This window comes from Gobius niger, assembly GCF_951799975.1.
Source record: "Gobius niger genome assembly, chromosome: 12".
NCBI lineage: Eukaryota > Metazoa > Chordata > Actinopteri > Gobiiformes > Gobiidae > Gobius > Gobius niger.
In genome coordinates this window covers 28681745-28701875 of record NC_136863.1, presented here as the reverse complement: position 1 = coordinate 28701875, position 20131 = coordinate 28681745, and the positions used below count along the sequence as shown (strand labels likewise).

The following is a 20131-nucleotide window of genomic DNA, read 5'->3' as shown; positions in this document are numbered from 1 at the left end:
GCCGCGTAACTCTTCAAATATAAGAACTGAATGAATTTGAAAAAAAATATCTTCCGAAATCAGCAACACTCTGGATAACATCTCTGTCTTTATGAGTTTAATGTACCTCCTGTCCTTTAAATGAAGATAAAACTAAAACTAAAAAGATTAAAACATCTGTTTTTTTTTCTAAAAAGTATTTACAGTGGTTCCTCGCTTTTGTGGTCTCGCTGTTTCGCAGATTTTTTTAGTAGAATTTTGCGTGCCTTTTTACAGTGTATGAACGCCATACACCCAGTGTGTTCTGCGTCCTGATTGGTTAGACAGAAAACACTGTGACACCAGGTATAAGGAGAACCCGTGTGAACGAATGAGAAAAGTGTATAAAGTGTGTGGTGAGAGGTTTTACGGCCTTAAAACATACATAATAATTGTAAAAAATAAAGTTGACTACTTCGCGGATTTCGTTTACTGTATTTCGACCACTGTATACTAAAGACAGTCTGATTATTTATTGAGCGGCTTGTTCAAAAATCTCGACTGTAAGCCGCTAGCTTCAAGACACCAACCGTGATGAGCAGCATGGACGTTTCCTTTGATGTTTTTAAATGATGCTGGGACTGTCCGTCAGTAACTCACTGCCGGCTATGGAATCTTGAGCTATTATTTATTTGGACTAGACAGCGCTGCTAACTCATAGGGAAATAAGAGGACACAGAGGATATACCGCAGCCTATATCTTTATGCTTTTGAAGGTACAAAGTTGAGAGGAGATTCACATTTATTCAGAGCAGTTTGTGACGTTGCAAAGGATCATGGTCTTTTCTCTGTAACTCCTCAACAGAACAACACCTTCTACTTCCACGACTTAACATTTCAATACATCAATACAAAAGTTTCTGGTAAAGTTCAGCAACTCCCTTTGATTTTTTTCCTTGGCTCGCGATGCCTCCAGACCTGCCGCACCTAAATGTGTGTCATTTTTCACTCCCCATGCAGAAACTGGCCACAGCTGCGGAGACGTTCCAGATGGAGCACAAGTGGAAAGACGAGTTCAGGGTAAGAGAGCCGCCACACTCCGCACACACTATACAGCACATTTGTTAGCACTGACACCTCACAGAGAGAAGGTCCCAGGTTCCATTCCAGGACCACAGGGTATGGTATAGTGTCTTTTCTTTGTGGCGGAGTCATTTTTTGCCGCAAAAGTGGTTCTGGCAGTCGCATTTGAATGACTAAAATGACTTTTTTTCTGCTGACAAACTGTATATTGGGGGTATGAACCGATTTGATACAATTCACGATACATGGCATACATATCATGACTGTATGAAACATATGTGATTTTTTACCTTTTTTTAACATTGTTACTTTCCAATTACATGCTCCATAGTTCATATGATTAACATTGGTTTCATGCACATTGTTTCTTTTGCAAAAATTGAATGAATAGCTGATACCTGAAGATGAAAATGGGCTGATTTACTCTCTGGTGTCAGTGGCATTATTTCATTTACATTCAAATACACAACAAACTAGTCCTGTTTCCAAATGTAGTACATGAACCATAACAACTATAAGTTAAAAGTAATACATTTGTGTGACAGTGACAGGTCCAAATGCTTAACATTGTAGTGCTGCCTTCTTCTGAATGTGTTGTTGAGCATTATTAGCCTATATTGACACTGCAGCTTCATCAATATGCACGACATCAGTGTTGTTTTAGGCAGCCCTATACGTTTTAGTCTGCGTGGCGATTGAATTTCGATTGAATTCTCCATATTCTGCACTTCAGACTGACATGCAGCATGTCCATATTGACAGAGGTTTAGTGAAACTAATATAGCCGATATTGTAAAATCCTCAAATATATCGGTCGATATGTTGGTCGGCCTCTAGTAAAAAGTAATAATACATTTCGATAAGTATTGGAAATTGGGATGAAGGTTAACAGGCTATTCTAACCTTTTCAAAAATAATAATAATATTCTCTTAGATTTATTTACACCACAATAGGCACTGTCAGAAGTGTCATTGTGAACAGGACTTTTCCCCAAAGCGACGGCTCTCCTCGTCCTCTGATCATCGCTTCAACACACTCGTCCATCAACATGCTTTCTGTGTTCATACTACGGTATTTAAAACTGTCCTGAGAAAAGATACAGTCTCTGTGACATCGCTGTCAGACATGACAGTATGAGGGGGATGGGGAGAGAGGGGCGCAGCCTGCAGCACGTGAGTCCACATGAGATGACGTCGCTGCTCCGTGTCACATGTAGCTGGTGTGTTCTTTAGTCCCCAAAGAGCTGTTTTAAGTTTGTCACCGTTATTGTCATCAAAAAAAGGTGTGTCAACGAAATGATATCGTTATCGTCTTCGAAAACAACACTGGTCTTCGTGAATATGCGTAGAGTCATTCAAGGTATTGATCTGAATAAAAAGTATCTGTATAATAAGACAACTGATCACATTCTACAAAGCTACATTCAATATAGAGAGGACTGCAGAAGGTACAACTATGAAGGTGCTCAGTGTCAGCCTCAGATCTTTTAGGATTCATTCATCGAATCCATGTAGGAACAAAGCACTGTTTAAAGCGGTCGGATGTGGAGCCGTGGAGCCGAGGACAGTGGGGGCCGAGGGCTGCATAATATCGCAATATATCTCAAAATCGATATATTGATGCACCCCTAGTATGTAGTATATGTTTTTAAGAGCAATGTCAACTGTCCTTGATTAACAACAGCCTGATATTGAATAATGATCAGACCAATCATAGGCCAATAATTACTTTTATTTTGTACTGTGGTCCTATGCTCAAAGGAGCTCCAGTGGGCGGGGCCGACTCAGTCACGAGCTGCTCTGAAGCAGGACCATAGATGTATTATATTACAGGGCAGGACATCAATGCACAGTCTTTAGCGCTAATTTAGCCACTGTTTGCTGTAGATCACGCTCCTTGCGTTTCCCGCGGCCGGGCACAGAAACCTGCAGCACATCCGTGACATCCGTGTTTTAGCTGCACTGAAACGCTGCGTTGAAACTGAAACTTTATATTTGACACTTAAGTCACATGACCAGCGAACCGGCTCTGGTTCAGGGCTTCAAAGCAATCTGCTTCAGGAAAAGCGATAACTAACTTTCCTTACACATCCCAATTTGTCGTTTTGGACGAATCATTGAGCACGTTTTCACAATTTCCATAGAGTAATAGTGTCACAGTAATGCAAACAACAACAATAGCAGATAGTTTCGCCAATGATAGAAAGACATCCAGCACACAACGCTCTTGAATCTCTGTCTGTTTTTACAATATACTGGAGGACAAAACTAATTTCATTGCACAACCGGAGAAACCGGAACCAGAGCTTATTGCGAGAAGCCTTCTAGCCTTTAGCATTGTTCTAAGTGTAAAGTACATCTATATTATACCCTCCCCCTGTTGCGCTGAGTAAACAGGCAGCGTGGAATCCATTCTCCCTCGCCTTTGTGTGGACAGGTTTAATTCATCATCACGCGGCTGTTAGCTCTGATTACCGCCCCGTTACTAAACAGCTTTATTGGACATCATACAGGCCCATCTCTCATCTCCGCTGTTTTATTATCATCACCGCGGAGGAGGAGAGGGGAGGAGGGGAGGGCAGGTCAGCGGCGGCCATGACACTTCACCACAGCCGCTCAGATGGATGGATGGAAATTGCACGGAAATGTGCCCCCGGAGATCAGAGCAAAGTAAATATCTGGGCTGCGTTTCTCGACCAGTGTGGGGCTTTGGGGCGAACGCTCAATATGAAACGGTGTAAATGCTCAGTCGTCCAGGAGGTTCATTCGAACGCATGGATGCATTCATGCAACAGTCAATGTTGAGATTGTTATCTAGTTTTCTCCCTTAAAGGAACAGGCCACCGTTTTTTCATACTGAGATATGTTCTTACCTGAGCTTAGACGAGTTGATACGCACCTGTCTGGTCTGTGTGCCCGTGGAAGAGCTTGGTCCCTTCTAACATCACCCTGTTTGGAGCTATAGGAATATACTGGGAGAGGCCAAATGCTAACAACATCTTTGGTCATTTTGCGTGACTGAGCGCATGCACAAAGACCAGACAGGTACGTATCAACTCGTCTAAGCTCAGGTAAGAACATATCTCAGTATGTAAAAACTGTGGCCTGTTCCTTCAAAGACAATGGCCACACAGGATATGATTTGATCTAGCGTCTGACCCGGAAAGTGACTTTGGAGACGAACGTTTGACAGTTCAGAGGTTCAGTGTTCACACCGAAGGGGCTCTTGCCTGAAAAATAACTGTGGTTTGGAGGCTATCTAGTCCCTCTTTGCTACTGCCATGCCCTATGGATCTTTGACCCCCATGGACTACACCAGGATCTCCCCAGGGACATTATCTGTGCAGGTGGACAATGGTCATTTGAGGTTAGCCCCGTTAGCATGTTACATTCGCTAACAGCTCATTGTTGATGAAAAGTCTGCAATAAACCACAATTGTGTAAAGCCAGGCTCATTGTGTGATCATCGTAAAGGCTTCTTCAAGTAGTTGTTCACTTTATTGACGTTATTTGTGCATAATATGCTGCTTGTTTTCAGTGAATCGTTCCGAGCTAGCTGTTAGCTCCTCGCCGCTAGTAGCTTGTTAGCTCCGGGAGAAAACCACTCGGCTACGAAATGTGAACAATAAACTTCAAAATCAACAAGCCAAGCTCAACATCTTTGTTTCAAGATTTAAGAGTAAAGAAAAAACTGTAAACTTTTGCGATGCTTCGTTTGTGACATTTTGTCCACAAGCTAGTTTTCCCGTAAATAACTTAAGCTGCGAAAGGCGACTGGGATGACGGTTTAATCCAATTCACCTTATTCCGGAGGCTCGCGTGGGCGCCGCCATGAATTGTGCCCGCCCCTTTTCTCCTATGTGTTAACATGGGACTGGAGAAGGCCACATAAAATCAGTCACTACACGAAAACAAAGCCGTTTTCAGGCCGCACAGAGAAACGCTGCAGTGTTGACATGTTGGTGCAAATGAACATTGGCCATATTACACAAAGCAATCAACTAAACATCAGATTTTCCCTCGTTCTTAGTTAAAATGAACAGGCTTCGCGCCTGACCGGAAGTGTCTGGACAACGGAAGTGACCAGACAACGCAAAAAGTGGCAGACTCCAAACTTTCAAGTCTTGGACTTATAGTTTCAAAATTTTGAAGAGTTTTTCAGAGGATTTTTTTAAATATATCATTCCTGCCTGAATTAGTCAAAATTTGAATTTCTACATGTTTGTTTTTTCTATTTATAAATATCTTATTAAAAAACTGAGCAACATGCTAATAACAAAATAAACCATACATTTAAACCTGGCTTGATCCAACATTTGGATTTTGTCACTGAAAAAACAGGTAGTTTGTAAATTTTTAAGCTTAAACTGCATAAACATTTGCATTCATTTTTCCTCATATTTACAGCACAAGTTTCACAATCATTTTTCCCCTATTCACCTGCAGCCTCTCACCTTAAAACAATATAACTGAACTTACAGTGCGATTCTTGCCAGATGCCATCGTTTCACTCTCCATCCAGCGAGGTCTCCAAATGAATATGCGCACAGAAATGATTGATAAAACATAAAGTGAACATTTCGTTGAGTAGACCCATATTTCATAATGAAAGGAAGTGAGGCAACTGTCTACACTGCAGAGAGCGCATTTCACTGTCAGTCCATCAGGTTTGTAAACGTCACTTTTCATTTTCATTAGCGACATTGTGAGAATAAATGTGAAATAATGGCAGCAGATAAACCAAACATTCTCCGTCGTTTACAGAATATTTCTAGCTTTGACGGGCAATTCTGAAGGCCCCAGAGGGGAACGTATTGTACAGAAAATATGCACTGCATCCCGAGGGTGCAAGTGCCATCTTCCTGCAGCTTTATTGTGTTTATATTGGACTCTATACAACACGGAGCCTCAGCCGTAAACCTCTCCGCACGTCGCTGACTGATAACCAACATTGTACTTCCTATCTGTAACATCTGTTTCTTCTTTCTGCAGGACGAAGACATCTCCTATTTCAACGCCAAAGACAACGTAAGTATCCCTCTCCTCCTTGTCTCTCTCTCTCTTTCTCTTTTTTCCTGTTCCTCAAATCCTTTTAAGCCCCAGCCGCTCGGTCACACCCTCTGTTCTTGGAAATGATTCCCTACACGGCTATCTCGATCCGCACCCTCTTCACCCTTCTATTGCATTCACATCTGATTTCTTTCATTCCGCCTTTTCTACTATATTGCCTCAGCCTCCCACCTCCCACCGCTTTTTTTTTTTTCCTTTTTTTTTTTTCACCATCCAAACTGCAGCTCTTGTATCTCTCTGTCTCCCCCCCTCCCTCGCTCAGGTGAAGAGGTTTACGCCATGTTTCGAGCCTAATTGACAGATGAGATGTATGAGGCTGGCTACACTGTTGCTTTATTAGGAAGAAACACTTTTTTTTTTTTTTTCCCTACCCCCTACTGCCTTCTCTCCTCTCCCTTATATCTTATGCTTTGCTCCATATGTGTTTTGCCGAGTATTGGTGTGAGAATAAATCTCCATAGAGGCTTTTAGTTTTATGTCTGCTGTTGGTAAATGAAAGCAGTAATGCGAGCTGAAATGCGAGCAAACAGTCGGCATTGTCCGCAATGAATCTGGAGGCTGTAATAAAGAGGTAATGCCGGGTAGGGTTTAATGAGAGCGGAGTGACAAGTGTGGTAAATGTAGACGCTGTTAATGTGGCGCTACAGCAATTAGCATGCAGCTCTAATTGATTGACTGCGGAATTCTTCCGCAGTCAATTATTGGTTTTCATGTTCTTTATTATTATTCCTCTTCCATCTTTTTTCCGATTTTCTAGAGCTTTCAGCACCTTCATGCTTTGTGCAATTTATGCAAGTTATGCATCAAAACGTTCCGCATGTTGAGGAGAAGGGTGCTATTACTTTTGGGACTTCTGCAATTTACGTTTTTTCCGCAATCGGCCAAAATGTCGGAGATTTTTCCCATTGACTTATAATGGGGCTGCCGCAAATCCATGCTTTTCTGCACTTTTTTCTGCATTTTATGCAATTTCTGCACTTTGTGCATGTTCAGCTTCTGCAACTTGTGGGTTTTGAGAAAAAAATGGCCTTCTGCAGTTTTCCATTTTTTTTATACGAGAGTTTGAAATTTTTGCATTAGTGTGTATGGGGGAATCCAGCCAATGGGGAGACTCCAGGCCTTTCAGCCATTTGTGCAGCTTCTGCCAATCAAGCACTGAGGCCATTTCAACAGTTTGACCAGTTTATGGAATATAAAAGTTTATGCAACATTAATAATTTATGCAAATTAACCACTTTATGGATTTTAAACCGTTTATGCAACTTGAGTTTATGCCATTTAGGATTTATGAATTTTAAAGAGTTTATGCAATTTACATAATTTATGCAAATTAACCCATTCATGCATTTTACCACTTTATGCAGTTTATACAGTTTATGCAACATGACATTTTATGCATTTTACCAGTTTATGCAAAATAGATTATGCAAATTAACCACTTTATGGAATTTAAACAGTTTATGCATGTTAAAGCACTATTATGCAACTTAATAGGGATTTTCGCAGATAACCAATTTATGCAATTTGAACAGTTTATGCAATAAACTGTAAAGGGGCGACAGTGGCACAGATGGTAGAGCGGGTCGTCTCATGATCAGAAGGTCGGGGGTTCGAATCCCACCACCTGAAAGTGCACACTATCGTTGTGTCCTTGGGCAAGACACTTCACCCACATTGCCCCCAGTGTCTGCGTACATTGGTGTATGAATGAGAGTATGAATGGGCGAGTGGATCCTTGCTGTAAAGCGCTTTTAGTGCCTAATGTAGGTGGAAAAGTGCTATATAAGTTGAGACCATTTACCAATATTAATAATTTATGCAAATTAACCACTTTATGGGATTTAACCAGTTTATGCATTTTAAACCGTTTCTGCAACTTAAGAGCTTATGCCATTTAGGATTTATGAATTTTAAAGAGCGTATGCAATTTACATAATTTATGCAAATAAACCCATTCATGCATTTTACCACTTTCTGCAGTTTATCCACCTTATTCTGGAGGCTCGCGTGGGCGCCGCCGAATTGTGCCCCTTTTCTCCTATGTGCTAACATGGGGCTGGAGAAGTCCACATAAAATCAGCCACTACACGAAAACAAAGCCGTTTTCAGGCCGCGCAGAGAAACGATGCAGTGTCGACATGTCGGTGCAAATGAACATCGGACATTTTACACAAATCAATCGACTAAACAGATTTGAGCGGAGAATATTTTCACTCGTTCTCTGTTTAAATGAACGGGCTTCGCGCTCGACCGGAAGCGTCTGGAAAACGAGGTGCCGAGACAAAGCAAAAAGAGGCAAAAGTTGGCGGGGCAGAAAAAGGTGAATACAGTTTATGCAACATGACATTTTATGCATTTTACCAGTTTATGCAAATTAGATTATGCAAATTAAGCAATTTATGCAATTTGAACAGTTTATGCAATTTCTGCATTCGCTTCCCGCAATTCCGCAGTCAATCGCAATGGCGCAGCCATTGCATTTCTAGTGTTAGTTTTTTTTTGCAATGGGTTATCAAAATATGCCTACAGGCCTAACGGCTAATGTTAGCTGAGGATCTAAAGCTCTTTGGGCGTCATTTTAGACCTACACCAAGAGGCCCCGCCCCTCCTGGAACCGCCACCTTAGCGTGGTGGAGGGGTTTGAGCACCCGAATGATCCTAGGAGCTCTGTTGTCGGGGGCTTCATGCCCCTGGTAGGGTCTCCCATGGCAAACAGGTCCTAGGTGACGGGTCAGACAAAGAGCGGTTTAGTGGACCCACCACCTGCTGGAGGAGCCATTGGGGCTGCCCCCACGACCCGGCAACGGACAGGTGGAAGACGATGGATGGATGGATGGATGGATGGATGGATAGATGGATGGATGGATTCAAGGATGGATCGCATCAGCTGCAAATATTAATTGTAACTATGTTGATTGTATCGTCCCTGATAAATAAAAAATAAAATAAAAAAAAAGATGGATTGATGGATGGACGGACCAAGAGCCCCCCACACCTGCAGCACAGTGGAGGCATCACAAGAGGTGCTACAGCAAACAAAAAAGGGGCAAACGAGGAGGTGATCCTCAGTTGAAAAAAAAAGGGAGGAGAACAAAGATGAAGATTAGAAGGAGCACTGAAGGCAGCACTCCAGTTTCCCCGACCTCCAAAAGCATGCTGGTCAGAGTGGCCCGCAGCAGCACCGGATTAACACAACAACAGATATACACACTTTTTGAGTACTTAACTGGATATGGCATCACCCCCTCTGACCGCTTATGTTCAACTGACCTCCAGCTTCCTAAAGGTTGGGTATTTGGCGAATAGTATCTATCATTGACTTTAATATGGTTAATGTCAAGAGGGTTTACGGTTAAGGTTAGAATGAGCAAAATGGATGTGTTTTAGTTAAGGAAAATATTGGGGGCATGTGTTGATGAGCTCTTTTCACGTGACAGTGGATGAGCATTCACACTAGCTGTTAGCCATTAGCTCCAAGATACAAACAACCTTTGGAAGCCCTCACCTTTTTAAACGTAACGTTTGGTGACGCCTCCTCCATGTTGGTATACAACTGATAATGGTGGTCCAGCTGCTGAATTCCTTTAGCCTTACTGTTGGACCTTAGCAGACGTTTCTGCGGCATATAAGTGCAGATGTTGATGATTGGTCGTGTCCTGGAGGATGTTTGATTTCCATATATTATTTATTTTGTACATTGTGGACGTTCAGAGCCACCTTATCCAACAAGCGAGCAGGGACTGGAGCCCAGGGGCCTACCAGAGTCAAGGGCCTATCAGAATTAAGAGAAAAAAAATGACTAACCGTATGCGCTGATTGTGCTGCGCTCCTGTGTGTGTGTACCTGGAGAAGGCCTTCACTACCCCGGCCACCTACCGCTCTCCCCGGCCGTTTCGCGCTCAGCTCCCCAGCCGCTTCGCGTTCAGCTGCCCGGCCGCTTCACGCTTGCCTGGGGTCTAACTTTACGGGGGCTGGCCTGTGCTTCTTCCGCTCTGTGTCCGAGTCTCCTTTCTCTGCTACTGTACCATGATTTGGCAACAGGCTTTTGTCTGACAGATAAAAGCTGCGGGTGCGTTTACATTGCTTGTGTTAAGTGCTTTCTTGCAACGTATAGGCTATAGCCAACATCCAGGAGTTACAATGCTGTTGACCAGGTGGACGAAGCAGCAATGAATGACATAAACAGAGCGTCATATCTTCTGTTCTCGTAGCCTTTTTCAAGGCTGTATTTTGTACATGTGTTCATGGAGGGAAGGCTCAGAGCGACAGGTGTCTTGTCTGCCCTCCCCACAGCCTCAGCTGAGCGGGGGACGCCCACGGCTCTATTTCTATCAGCTTTATCAGCGCAACTATTTTATTCATCATTGTCCCTTTTGTTTAAAGGGACTATACAGAGTTTAAAAATGTTAAAATTAAGTTATTAAATGTGTAGAATGAGCTCAGACCTGTTCACCACAACTGCCTCTAAAATCCTGCACTGTCACTAAAAAAGGTGTTGCTTTGGGTCCAAAGTGTTGTCGTGCATGAGCTTAAAGGGGGGGGTATTATGCAAAATCGACTTTTTCAAGCTTTGCATCATGTTATTATGTCATTCCCTCATTAAAAACATGCCTGAAGTGTTGCCTTGGCACATTCACATATTTTTCAGTAATCTGTAAAAACTCTGATGGCGGCCATTTTAGGGATAGGTTTGCCTGAGTCCTCCTAGGAACGCCCCCACCTCCTGGAGACGCCTCCGAGCTTTCGTCACCAGCCGAGTAACCAACCACTGCTCCTCAGCAGAACCCCCTCCCCACTGATGCCACAGACAGCGTGTGGAGGGGGCGTGTCGGAAAGGGTCAGAGGTTCTTAAAGAGACAGAGGCCTATTTCAAGACATTCGGTACAGCCATTTTGAGAGAGCAATTTTATACAAGGCAGTTATTCTAATTTACTGCATTTACAGACCAACAGATGTTTTGGTCATCATTGTAGTGTGCTATAGACTGGTGCTATGTAATTGAAAAAAGCATAATACCCCCGCTTTAATATAGTAGTAATTGATATAGTAAGACCTGAGGTGGCAGTAGAGAGTATAAAAATGACCAACTTGTATCTAGTCCCTTTAAACTGCAGTAAAATGCTAAGAAAAGTGGGCTAAACAGATTTGACAATGGGGCTCATAGTAGACTGGCATTATTTTGTCCACATTAAACATGTTGCGCTGCTGCTGCACATGTAAACAAACAACTCCTCGTACTGCTCTAATCGGCCACGGCTCGGTTTGTTTGTATAAGTGTGAGCTCGGGCCGTTCGGGGCATCCAGACCTTTCCTCAAACGAGCTAGAGAATGGCACGGATGTCAAGTGTGAGTGTGCCCTTAGATTTCCAATGTCATCAGTGTTAATCACACTGCCCAGATATGTAAAGTTGTTTACTTCCTCCAGTTGTGTTTGCGCTAATGTTATCGTCCCACTGTCTGGAAGGTTGTGCGTGACTTTTGATTTCTTCTTCTTTATCATCATTTCCATCACCGCCATGGTCTTTAACAACATTCCTTCTGCAGTGGTGTTACTCACATATCAATTGCAGAATTCTAGTAGTTTGTTTGTTCCACCCACCAAACCAGTATCTGTTTCTGGTTTTTATCTCGTAATGACATCTGTGGCTACACCAAACAGAACAGGTGAAAGTACACATCCTTGGTGAACTCCATTGCTCACACGAAAAAGTTTTGTCATTTAATACTTTACATTCAGTATTCTGATAGTGCCTCCATAATGTTGATGATCTTTCATTTCATACATTTTCATTCATGCTAGTGTTATGAGTAGGTCGATCCTCCATGTACTCGACATACAAGCTAATGTTGGCAGAAGGTCTAATTTTTTTTATCGATCCAATCACAGACCACAGAATGAACCACGTGTAAAATGTTTTCTGAAATACAACGTGACTTGACAAAAATGTACCTGCGTAATGCTTTTCCATGTGACTAGAAGCTGAGGGCGACAACAAATCTGTCCTCTGTGTTTTCGACACTCTCTCTTATTACTCTCAGAGGACGGAGATGTTGATGCCTCATCTTCTCTAATTGTGTTTCCTTGTTGTTCTTATTGAAATTATCCATGTCTCATTCCAAAACTGTTGCACATATGTTGACCTGTTGTTAATTCTCCCACAATCAAAAATTCGAACCGGGTTGCTAATGTAATAATGTGTATCCTCACGTTTTTTGTAGCAAAAAACGACATACTAGATATATACCATTCCTGGATCTGCCACCTTAACGTGGTGGAGGGGTTTGAACACCCGAATGATCCTGGGGGCTCTGTTGTTGGAGGCTTTGTGCCCCTGGTAGGGTCTCCCATGGCAAACAGGTCCTAGGTGACGGGTCAGGCAAAGTGCTGCTCAGAAGCCCCTTATGAGAGACCAACAGGCCCGGTTAGAATGATGAGGCCGTCCTTCTGTGGACCCACCACCACACCCCTGCCCCCATGACCCGGCAACGGACAAGTGGAAGAAAATGAATGAATGGATGGATGGATGGATGGATGGATGGATGGATGGATTGTTCATATTTGTCTTTGCCCTACTGGCCGATACTGTCCACTAACTTCTGTACTAAACACACAGCATGCCGCTTGCAAATTAATCCATCAGCTTTTCTCTGATTGGTTAATAGCTTGTCAGTCACGCCCATCGGGAATTCAAAGAAATCACACTCAGTCCCAGACTACACGTCTTTGTAAAGAATGGGAAAAGCATGTAGTTTGGAATGAAATAATATCAATTTCTATCTACAGTAGTTAAAGGTAAAATTGCAATGGTTTATTTTTTTGTCTTTTCTTGTTGGTTAACGTGGCCGCTTTAAATGCTGCTTTGTTCTTCATTTTCAAACATGCTGTATCATAATTACCAAATAATACATATCATTTGGCTTCACACAAATCCTCAACCCACCCACTGTCTCTCCTGATGCGTCGCACATTCACATCCATTCCTAACCACAATTCCGTCCATGCGCGTTTCCCATTCCCCGGTAATGCTTAACCATCCATTACAGTAAAAACCCCCTCATTGCTGTGCTAGTCTGTGAGAAACGGCGCCTCAGCAAATATCACTTTTTTTTTGTGTGTGTGTGTGTATGTGTTATTTTAAAGTCAGCATTCTGTTTTCGCTCACAGCTGGACCCCAACAAGACGAAGGGAAGGATCCGGCCCGATTTCAGACACGATTCATCATTTAAACGACTGACGGACCACAACTACACAGCGGTGCACATCCCCACAGATATCTACAACGGCTGTGAGTCTGCACCACGCACGGCCCGAGCGCACACGGTTACCATGGCGACGCGATGCACACACACACACACACACACACACACACATGCACACACCGGCCTATTATACAATGTTGTTTACAGATAGAGCCGGCGGCAAATTCGCCCTTGGCTAAATGATAGTCTCAAAAAAAAAAAAAAAAAAAAAAAAAAGGAGAAAAAAGTGAGACGGCATAATGGGAGATACTCTGCACACTCAAGGCTAAGCTACATGTCCTTGGGAGCGAAATGAGCGCTGCAACAATGACTAATGTAAGACTTTCAACTCAATGAAATCTTTGCATAGAGGAATTGAACAAATGTCTATATTTATTGAATTATAGTTGATCTACCAAACGTCTTTTAGAGTTGGAAAATGTTCTGTCTGTATTTTAGTTAATAGTATTAGACATTAACTAATACTAACGGTCCTAATATTAACGGTCCTTTTCAAAACTCCTCATTTCTTCTTTAGGCAGATCTCTTGCTGACTTTGAAAGTAGCTCGCAAGCAGAAATAGTGTGGGCACCCTGGTGTAAAGTATTTGAAAAAAAAAAAAAAACATAATGCAGGGTCTTTGAAGTGCATATGACAGATCTATTTTTTTCCTACCAGAAGAGATAAGAGACGGTAAGATCAGATTTATTGATCTCGCAATGAAATTCACTTGTTACAGCAGCTCCTAAGAACAAAGAGTGAGGAGCAAATAAGTGGAGGAATACAAGAGAAAAAGATATATAATCATAATAATAGCATATGGTGACTTTTGTACAATGAATAAAGAACTTTAAAATGAATCTAAATAGTCCAAAAAATACGTATATATAACAAATCAAGGTTGACAGTACAAAGAAATAGAACAGAGTTAATACAAATGTATTTAACACATTGAGTGCCAACAATCCAGACCATTTCTCATGATATTTGTTGCATCACAGGTAGGTGAAAACAGTTTAATTCTACGTGCCTCCGTTCCATGCGAAAGCTTAACAGAGGTTTGATCAAAAACACAGATTTTTTTTAAAGAAATGGAGATATTTCATATTTTATTAAACACTCTCCTTTCTGATTAGCTCCTCTCTCCTCCTCTCTCCTCTCTGGACAGACACTAACGTTATGTTAAGAAGCAAATGCTAAATATATTAGTTTCAAGTCAATTTTCAACGACAACATTGTTGACACGTTCTGAAACACCGCGTGTTGCCGCAGATTGATCACTTTTTATTACGTGTGCATTTAAACAGCCTGGTTCTCAGATTGAAGACTTTAACAGGATGTTTCTCAGCCGTCCTTGGAACGATTTTGACCATTTAAAAACTCAGAGAAACGTTCAAATCTCAGCTGTTTGGATTTTTCCATGGGAAGCCTGTTCGCTACGCAACACCACACCCCCTCTGAAAAAGAAAGAAAAGAAACACAATAATATATATGAAATGTCCAGTTTATGACCGTCATTTATTTCACTTCTGTCCATCGCAGAGTTACCAAAATCACCCATAAGGTGTATCAGAGTGTCTAGTTCCGCATATAAATAAACCCTGCAAAAACATTTTTTTCCCCCGATTTTGGCACTGACTGTGTTAAGAATCTTCTCAACATTTTTGTAAACATCTTTTTGACTGTTTTTGTACCTAATTGTTCAGGGGCACAGAATGTGATAAGAAGAGGTGTTATTTCCATAACTGTTCCAGTGCAGCTGCACCAGTGGGCCATGAACGAGTCCCAGTTCATTACTCCAATTATGAAGCTTTCGCTCTTCCTATGTCACTAACATTTTAAATAATAAAATTGCAACTTTCTCCAACTTCTCTATATAAAATGCCCATGCCACTGGTGGAAACTTTAATTAATCATATCCTCTCAAGCTGAAGATTTCCAAAAGACATATGCAACTTTGCAAAATCTACTTTATTTGCCGAGTTTGCAAATTAGTAGCCTTTGTTTTTACATTCCCCCGTGCTTGGAAATACAGACACGCGCCCTTTGCTTTGTTGTTGAGCTACTGTTCAGGTCTAGAGGTATTTTAGGCACATACTGTACATCATTATTCACCACAGAAAAAGGCCAATGTGGATTACTTTTAAATAACAGAATGTGGTGAGTGCCATGTAGGACCTTGTGTGCATTTTGCAAAGCTTTACCTGCTCTGGTCTCGAGGGAAGACGTGCAGTTTCCTTTTCACTCCCACAGCCCGCTGAGATCACATGGTTCCGTTGTGATTTGGTGACATTTACTTGGAGTGGTCGGCAGAAATTTGAATCCCCGGAGATCGTCTGACATTACTCAAGCTGAATGTCACTGTCTTAAAGATGACCACCTGCATATATCAGTTGACGTGTGTCCCCGGTGGTTCCACCATTTCTGTTTTGTCACTTGAGAAGGGATGTTGTGATACGTTCTGTTCTGTTATAGATCTGTTACTATTTATTTGTTTTCGCTCCATTCTAGAATATGAGATCGTCAGTTCAGATTATATGCAAGGGCCCATGTAACTCTATGGAATTATCCTTGTCTTTGAGAAGAATAACCAAACATAAAATCCACATGACAATCACAATCACACCATTTTGACTGAATATTAAAATCTGGTAAAAAGCCTCATTAATATTACATCACAGTGATGTGAAGTTGGAACGGCTCCCTCTCAAATTGAAGAGGACAAACCATTTGCTGAAGATTGGCTGAAATTCAATGCGCTTGATCAAATCAAGTTGTTTTTGAATAGTCCAATAACACAACAGGAGTCGCCTCACAGGGCTCCTCCATCCAATCTCAGCCATGGCCATGGAGGAACTAAACACTAGACCAACTATATACGGTTAGTATTGCTTCTGCTCCCAGTCAAACATTAGTCATTACAGTGTTAACTAGTGTAATTTGCATTATTGTGGTGTAAAACCAACTAAAACTATGTGTGTGCACCTCTTAAAACGGCCTTTCAGAGGTCATTTTCACACCTTCAGGGAGGCTAAAGGGGCCGACCAGCTCTCTCCCCAGGATTCTGTCCCAAAACATGACTCCGCCCCCTCCTTACTGACGTCACAGCCTTGTTGGAACATGGTAGCCATTCACCAAACATCCACTATACCATCCATCTGACCATCCAGGGTTACACGGCCTCATCAGTGAACAAGACTGTTTGAAAATGAGTCTTCATGTATTTCTGAGCCACTGCAGCCGTTTCTGTTCATGAGCTTCAATTAACAGTTTAGGGGAGGCTGGATAGAAAGTTTATGCTTAACTGCAGCCTCTGGAGGGTCCTGCACCTTGATCTTCAGGAGACTCCAGAGGCACCAGCAGCTTCACATATCTGTTTGCAGCTTTGTCGCAGCTGTTCTCTTAATCTGATGTGTTTGTCTGGCAAAAACCGTCCTCACTGCCTTTATCTGCACAAACCTGTGTGTGCTCTGAATCTGCCACAAATCTCTTAACAGTACAATGATTACACTGAATCGTTTGGGAAATATCGAAGGTTTTCATACCTAGACCAAAGCATTCAACTATTTCACGCTTTTCATCAGCAGAGAGATGGTCTGCTTAATAATGGTGATTCAAAGAGCCCTGAGACACAATACCATTCATGAGTTCAATAGATTTTTGTTTTGTTTTGACCTTTATGGCACTGAAATACAACTTGCTTAATAATTCTTAACATCAGACCAACAACAAGAAAAAAGTTTACTCTTTAGACGGCAGTCAAATAAAGACCTAACAGTGGATTTACCCTCAGCACAATGATATGTGGTAAAGGAGTCGTTCATGTCCTGCTAAAGTTAACAAAAGCTGAACCCGGACAGATGTGAACCGTGGTGTAAACCTGGACTCACCTGTAGCATTGAGGAGCATCACGTCCTTATGTCTGATTGAAACTTCAGAAACACATGGCAGCTTCCCCACTACATGTGTCGCCAGCAAATAGTCCCGTTGCCAGGAGTCGTCCAAAAAACAAAGAATATCTGAGTAATCCACCGGTGTTTGCTAGTTTCCCCATATAAGAGAGCATGTGCAGCTTAAGTGAAAGTAACCAATGAGGAGTCTTCAGCGTGGTGTGCTGCTCTGTGATTGGGTCCGAGGCTCAGAGCCAAGTGTATATGTGTGTATGTGATGGAGGCGGGACCTGCGGCACTGCCATCTATCGACCACGGTCATATTCATGTGCGTTCTCAGGACTAATCCGAACTAGAACTTTTATTTGTTCTTGTGGTAAAATTCATGGTCAGATGTATAAAAGACAATTGTTGCTACGACCAAAGTTTTATTGTAGTTTCAGCTTCAGAAGGTGAGTGTTTAGCTCAGGCGAGCGCCACATAAAGCAGTGTTGATTTTCGCGAAAAAAGTGCAGAGAAAGTAAACGTAGAGTCATAGTCGGACCCGCTCATGCCCAGCCTGTATTGTGCCACTTTGGACCGCCAACACATCAACGCACACCGCACAGATCCTCTCTGACAGGAGGGGCTGAGCCCACCTAGCTCACTGATACCAGCCGTCCCTGGCTATGTGCCTTTGCCACTTGTGAGCAAGAGTCGAAAGAGGAGGTGACTGCTCTGATGGGAACACCGCTGACATTCATTTCCTCGTTTACATCACGCTGCCTTGTGTTCTTCCTTAAGCCAAAACAATGTTCATGTCTCAAGAGAGAGAAGCTACAGCGTCCGCTGTGGCGCGGATCGTCCACTGCCCCTTCCCGGTGTGGAGTCTGGTTGGAGGAAAAAGGCTCTTGTACATGCACTGCCATTGGCCATGAAGTAAGTGCCAGCCCACATATTTCCCACTCAAATGCACTAAGTCTGGAGTGGCAAGATGTCAAAGTGCACTCCTAATAAGCACAAAATGTTACGCTATAGTCCGCGTTTTGAAACACACGATCGGGCCCAAAGTGTCTGTATTTGAGCATGAATCAGGAAAACATCAGGTGACGTCACGAGCACGAGCTGTTAGATAACACGTCTATAACAGCTCTGAGAATGCTGTCTGGATGGGCAGCAAAACTGTCAACTACATAGTTTGTACTTGAGCTTAGATCTGCATTAAACATACAAATCACTGAATGACAATATCACCAAAAAGCAGATCATCACAGGGATCAGACTTTGCTCAGCTCTATAAGTGGATGTAAAAAGTATAACCCGATATCAGGACCCCACAGTGATCTGATAAGTGGTCATTCCGACCCACACCCCGATCACACACACAGCAGTACATCCGAACAGCATCAGGCGAGCGTGTCCTCAGCTCTTACTGCACCGTGCAGGAGTTGGCTGCTCTATGACAACTTTGTGTTTACCCACTTTGTCAGGTGTTCAGCTCTTCTTTCAGATGTACTTATGAATGAATGAACTTTTTTATGCTGCTGCCTTGTTAATTTGTAGAGATTGTTGTTGGCTCATGGGAGACCCAGTTGCCTGTAGAGGTGACTGTCGTGCTCTCAGAGTAATAGTTGCTGAGTGGGATGTGTCAGGTGGAAGTGGAGGGAGCAGCGTGCCTGCTGGGTCTGCCGTCTGCCCCAAAGTCACAGGCCCTTGCCTTTCGCTGACCTCTGACTCAGGAGGTCCACATCGACATGGGCACCCGCTGGCTCATGGGAGGGATTACAGACATTTGTTTGGAGGGTACAAGTCAGCAAAATATGGTGTTTTGTTTTTAGAGAGAGAGATATTAAAGAAGACTTCTGCAGATGTTTACATACACTTTATGAAAAGACACATTTGCATTTTTCGTCAGTGTCTGACATGAAACTAGAACTAACTTTTGCTTTTTAGGTCAATTGGACATTTTAGCAGTGGGCAGTGGCAGTGCTGCGCCCGGGGACCCATCTCCATGATGTGGAGCCAGGCTGGTGGTCATAAACACCTGGCTGGAGGATTCACCTATTGCACATTTTAGTGGTAGGGGAAACCATAGTACCCGCAGGAAACCTACGCCGACATGGGGAGGACATGTAAATGCAAAGGATTGCGTTTAGCGAGCGCTGGGAGAAGCAGGTGTAAACCTTCACGCAGAACAGTATAATGGAGTTTGTGCACCAATGTGGTGTCCTAAATGTCTACAAATGTTTGTATCTGGCTCATTTACAAAGATAAAATAATAATTGGGTTGCTTTAATGGTTATACGGAAAGTACGTTACCTGCCACCTTGTTTCCCTTGGCTCGACCTGCAGTTCACAACCGCTGTCCAGACAAAAGGCTCCACAAATCTGTCCCATGTCCTTTTAACGTCCTTAATCCTAACGAAATGTGTACAGCAGTTTGTGCACAACAGTGACGGCGTATTGATGATGGACCATAGGAGGCACGAGCAGTATGTTTGCTGTTCACCTGCCGCTCATCCCTGGGCGTCTCCAAAGTGCGAGCCCGTGTGCATGTGTTTATTCCTGCTGGATCAATATTCTCTGCTTTTGAGGAGTCCATGATTAAAACCTCATAGTTCTCGGACAAACATCCAGCAGCGCTGAGCTCTTTCCTGCGAGTTTCCATCCCAGATATGACCGTGACCAGTGCGTGGAGACCACTGGATGAGCGCGTGAAGGGCTTGGAGTTGTTTTTGTTTTTCTTCCTGCACCAAGACGTGCATGTACACAATTAAATAACTGAAGGCCATATCCATAGTATCTATGTCTTTTAAGAAAAGAGTATTTATTTGCTATAGGCTAATAATAATTAGTTATTATTATTGATTGTAGACATCTGTCATTTATCCATCATAACTTGTTCCCTCATA

At 42.7% G+C, this 20131-nt stretch overlaps 1 protein-coding gene across 1 annotated transcript in view; it reads left to right on the top strand.

The window, feature by feature from the left end:
* LOC306971526 (voltage-dependent calcium channel subunit alpha-2/delta-1) overlaps positions 1 to 20131 on the top strand; it is a 225059-nt gene that overhangs the window by 70700 nt on the left and 134228 nt on the right. Inside the window, exons 4-6 of the mRNA XM_079567840.1 lie at positions 979 to 1038; positions 6034 to 6069; positions 13277 to 13397. Of these exons, the coding sequence (XP_079423966.1) occupies positions 979 to 1038; positions 6034 to 6069; positions 13277 to 13397 (217 nt within the window). The remainder of the gene's footprint in view (positions 1 to 978; positions 1039 to 6033; positions 6070 to 13276; positions 13398 to 20131) is intronic.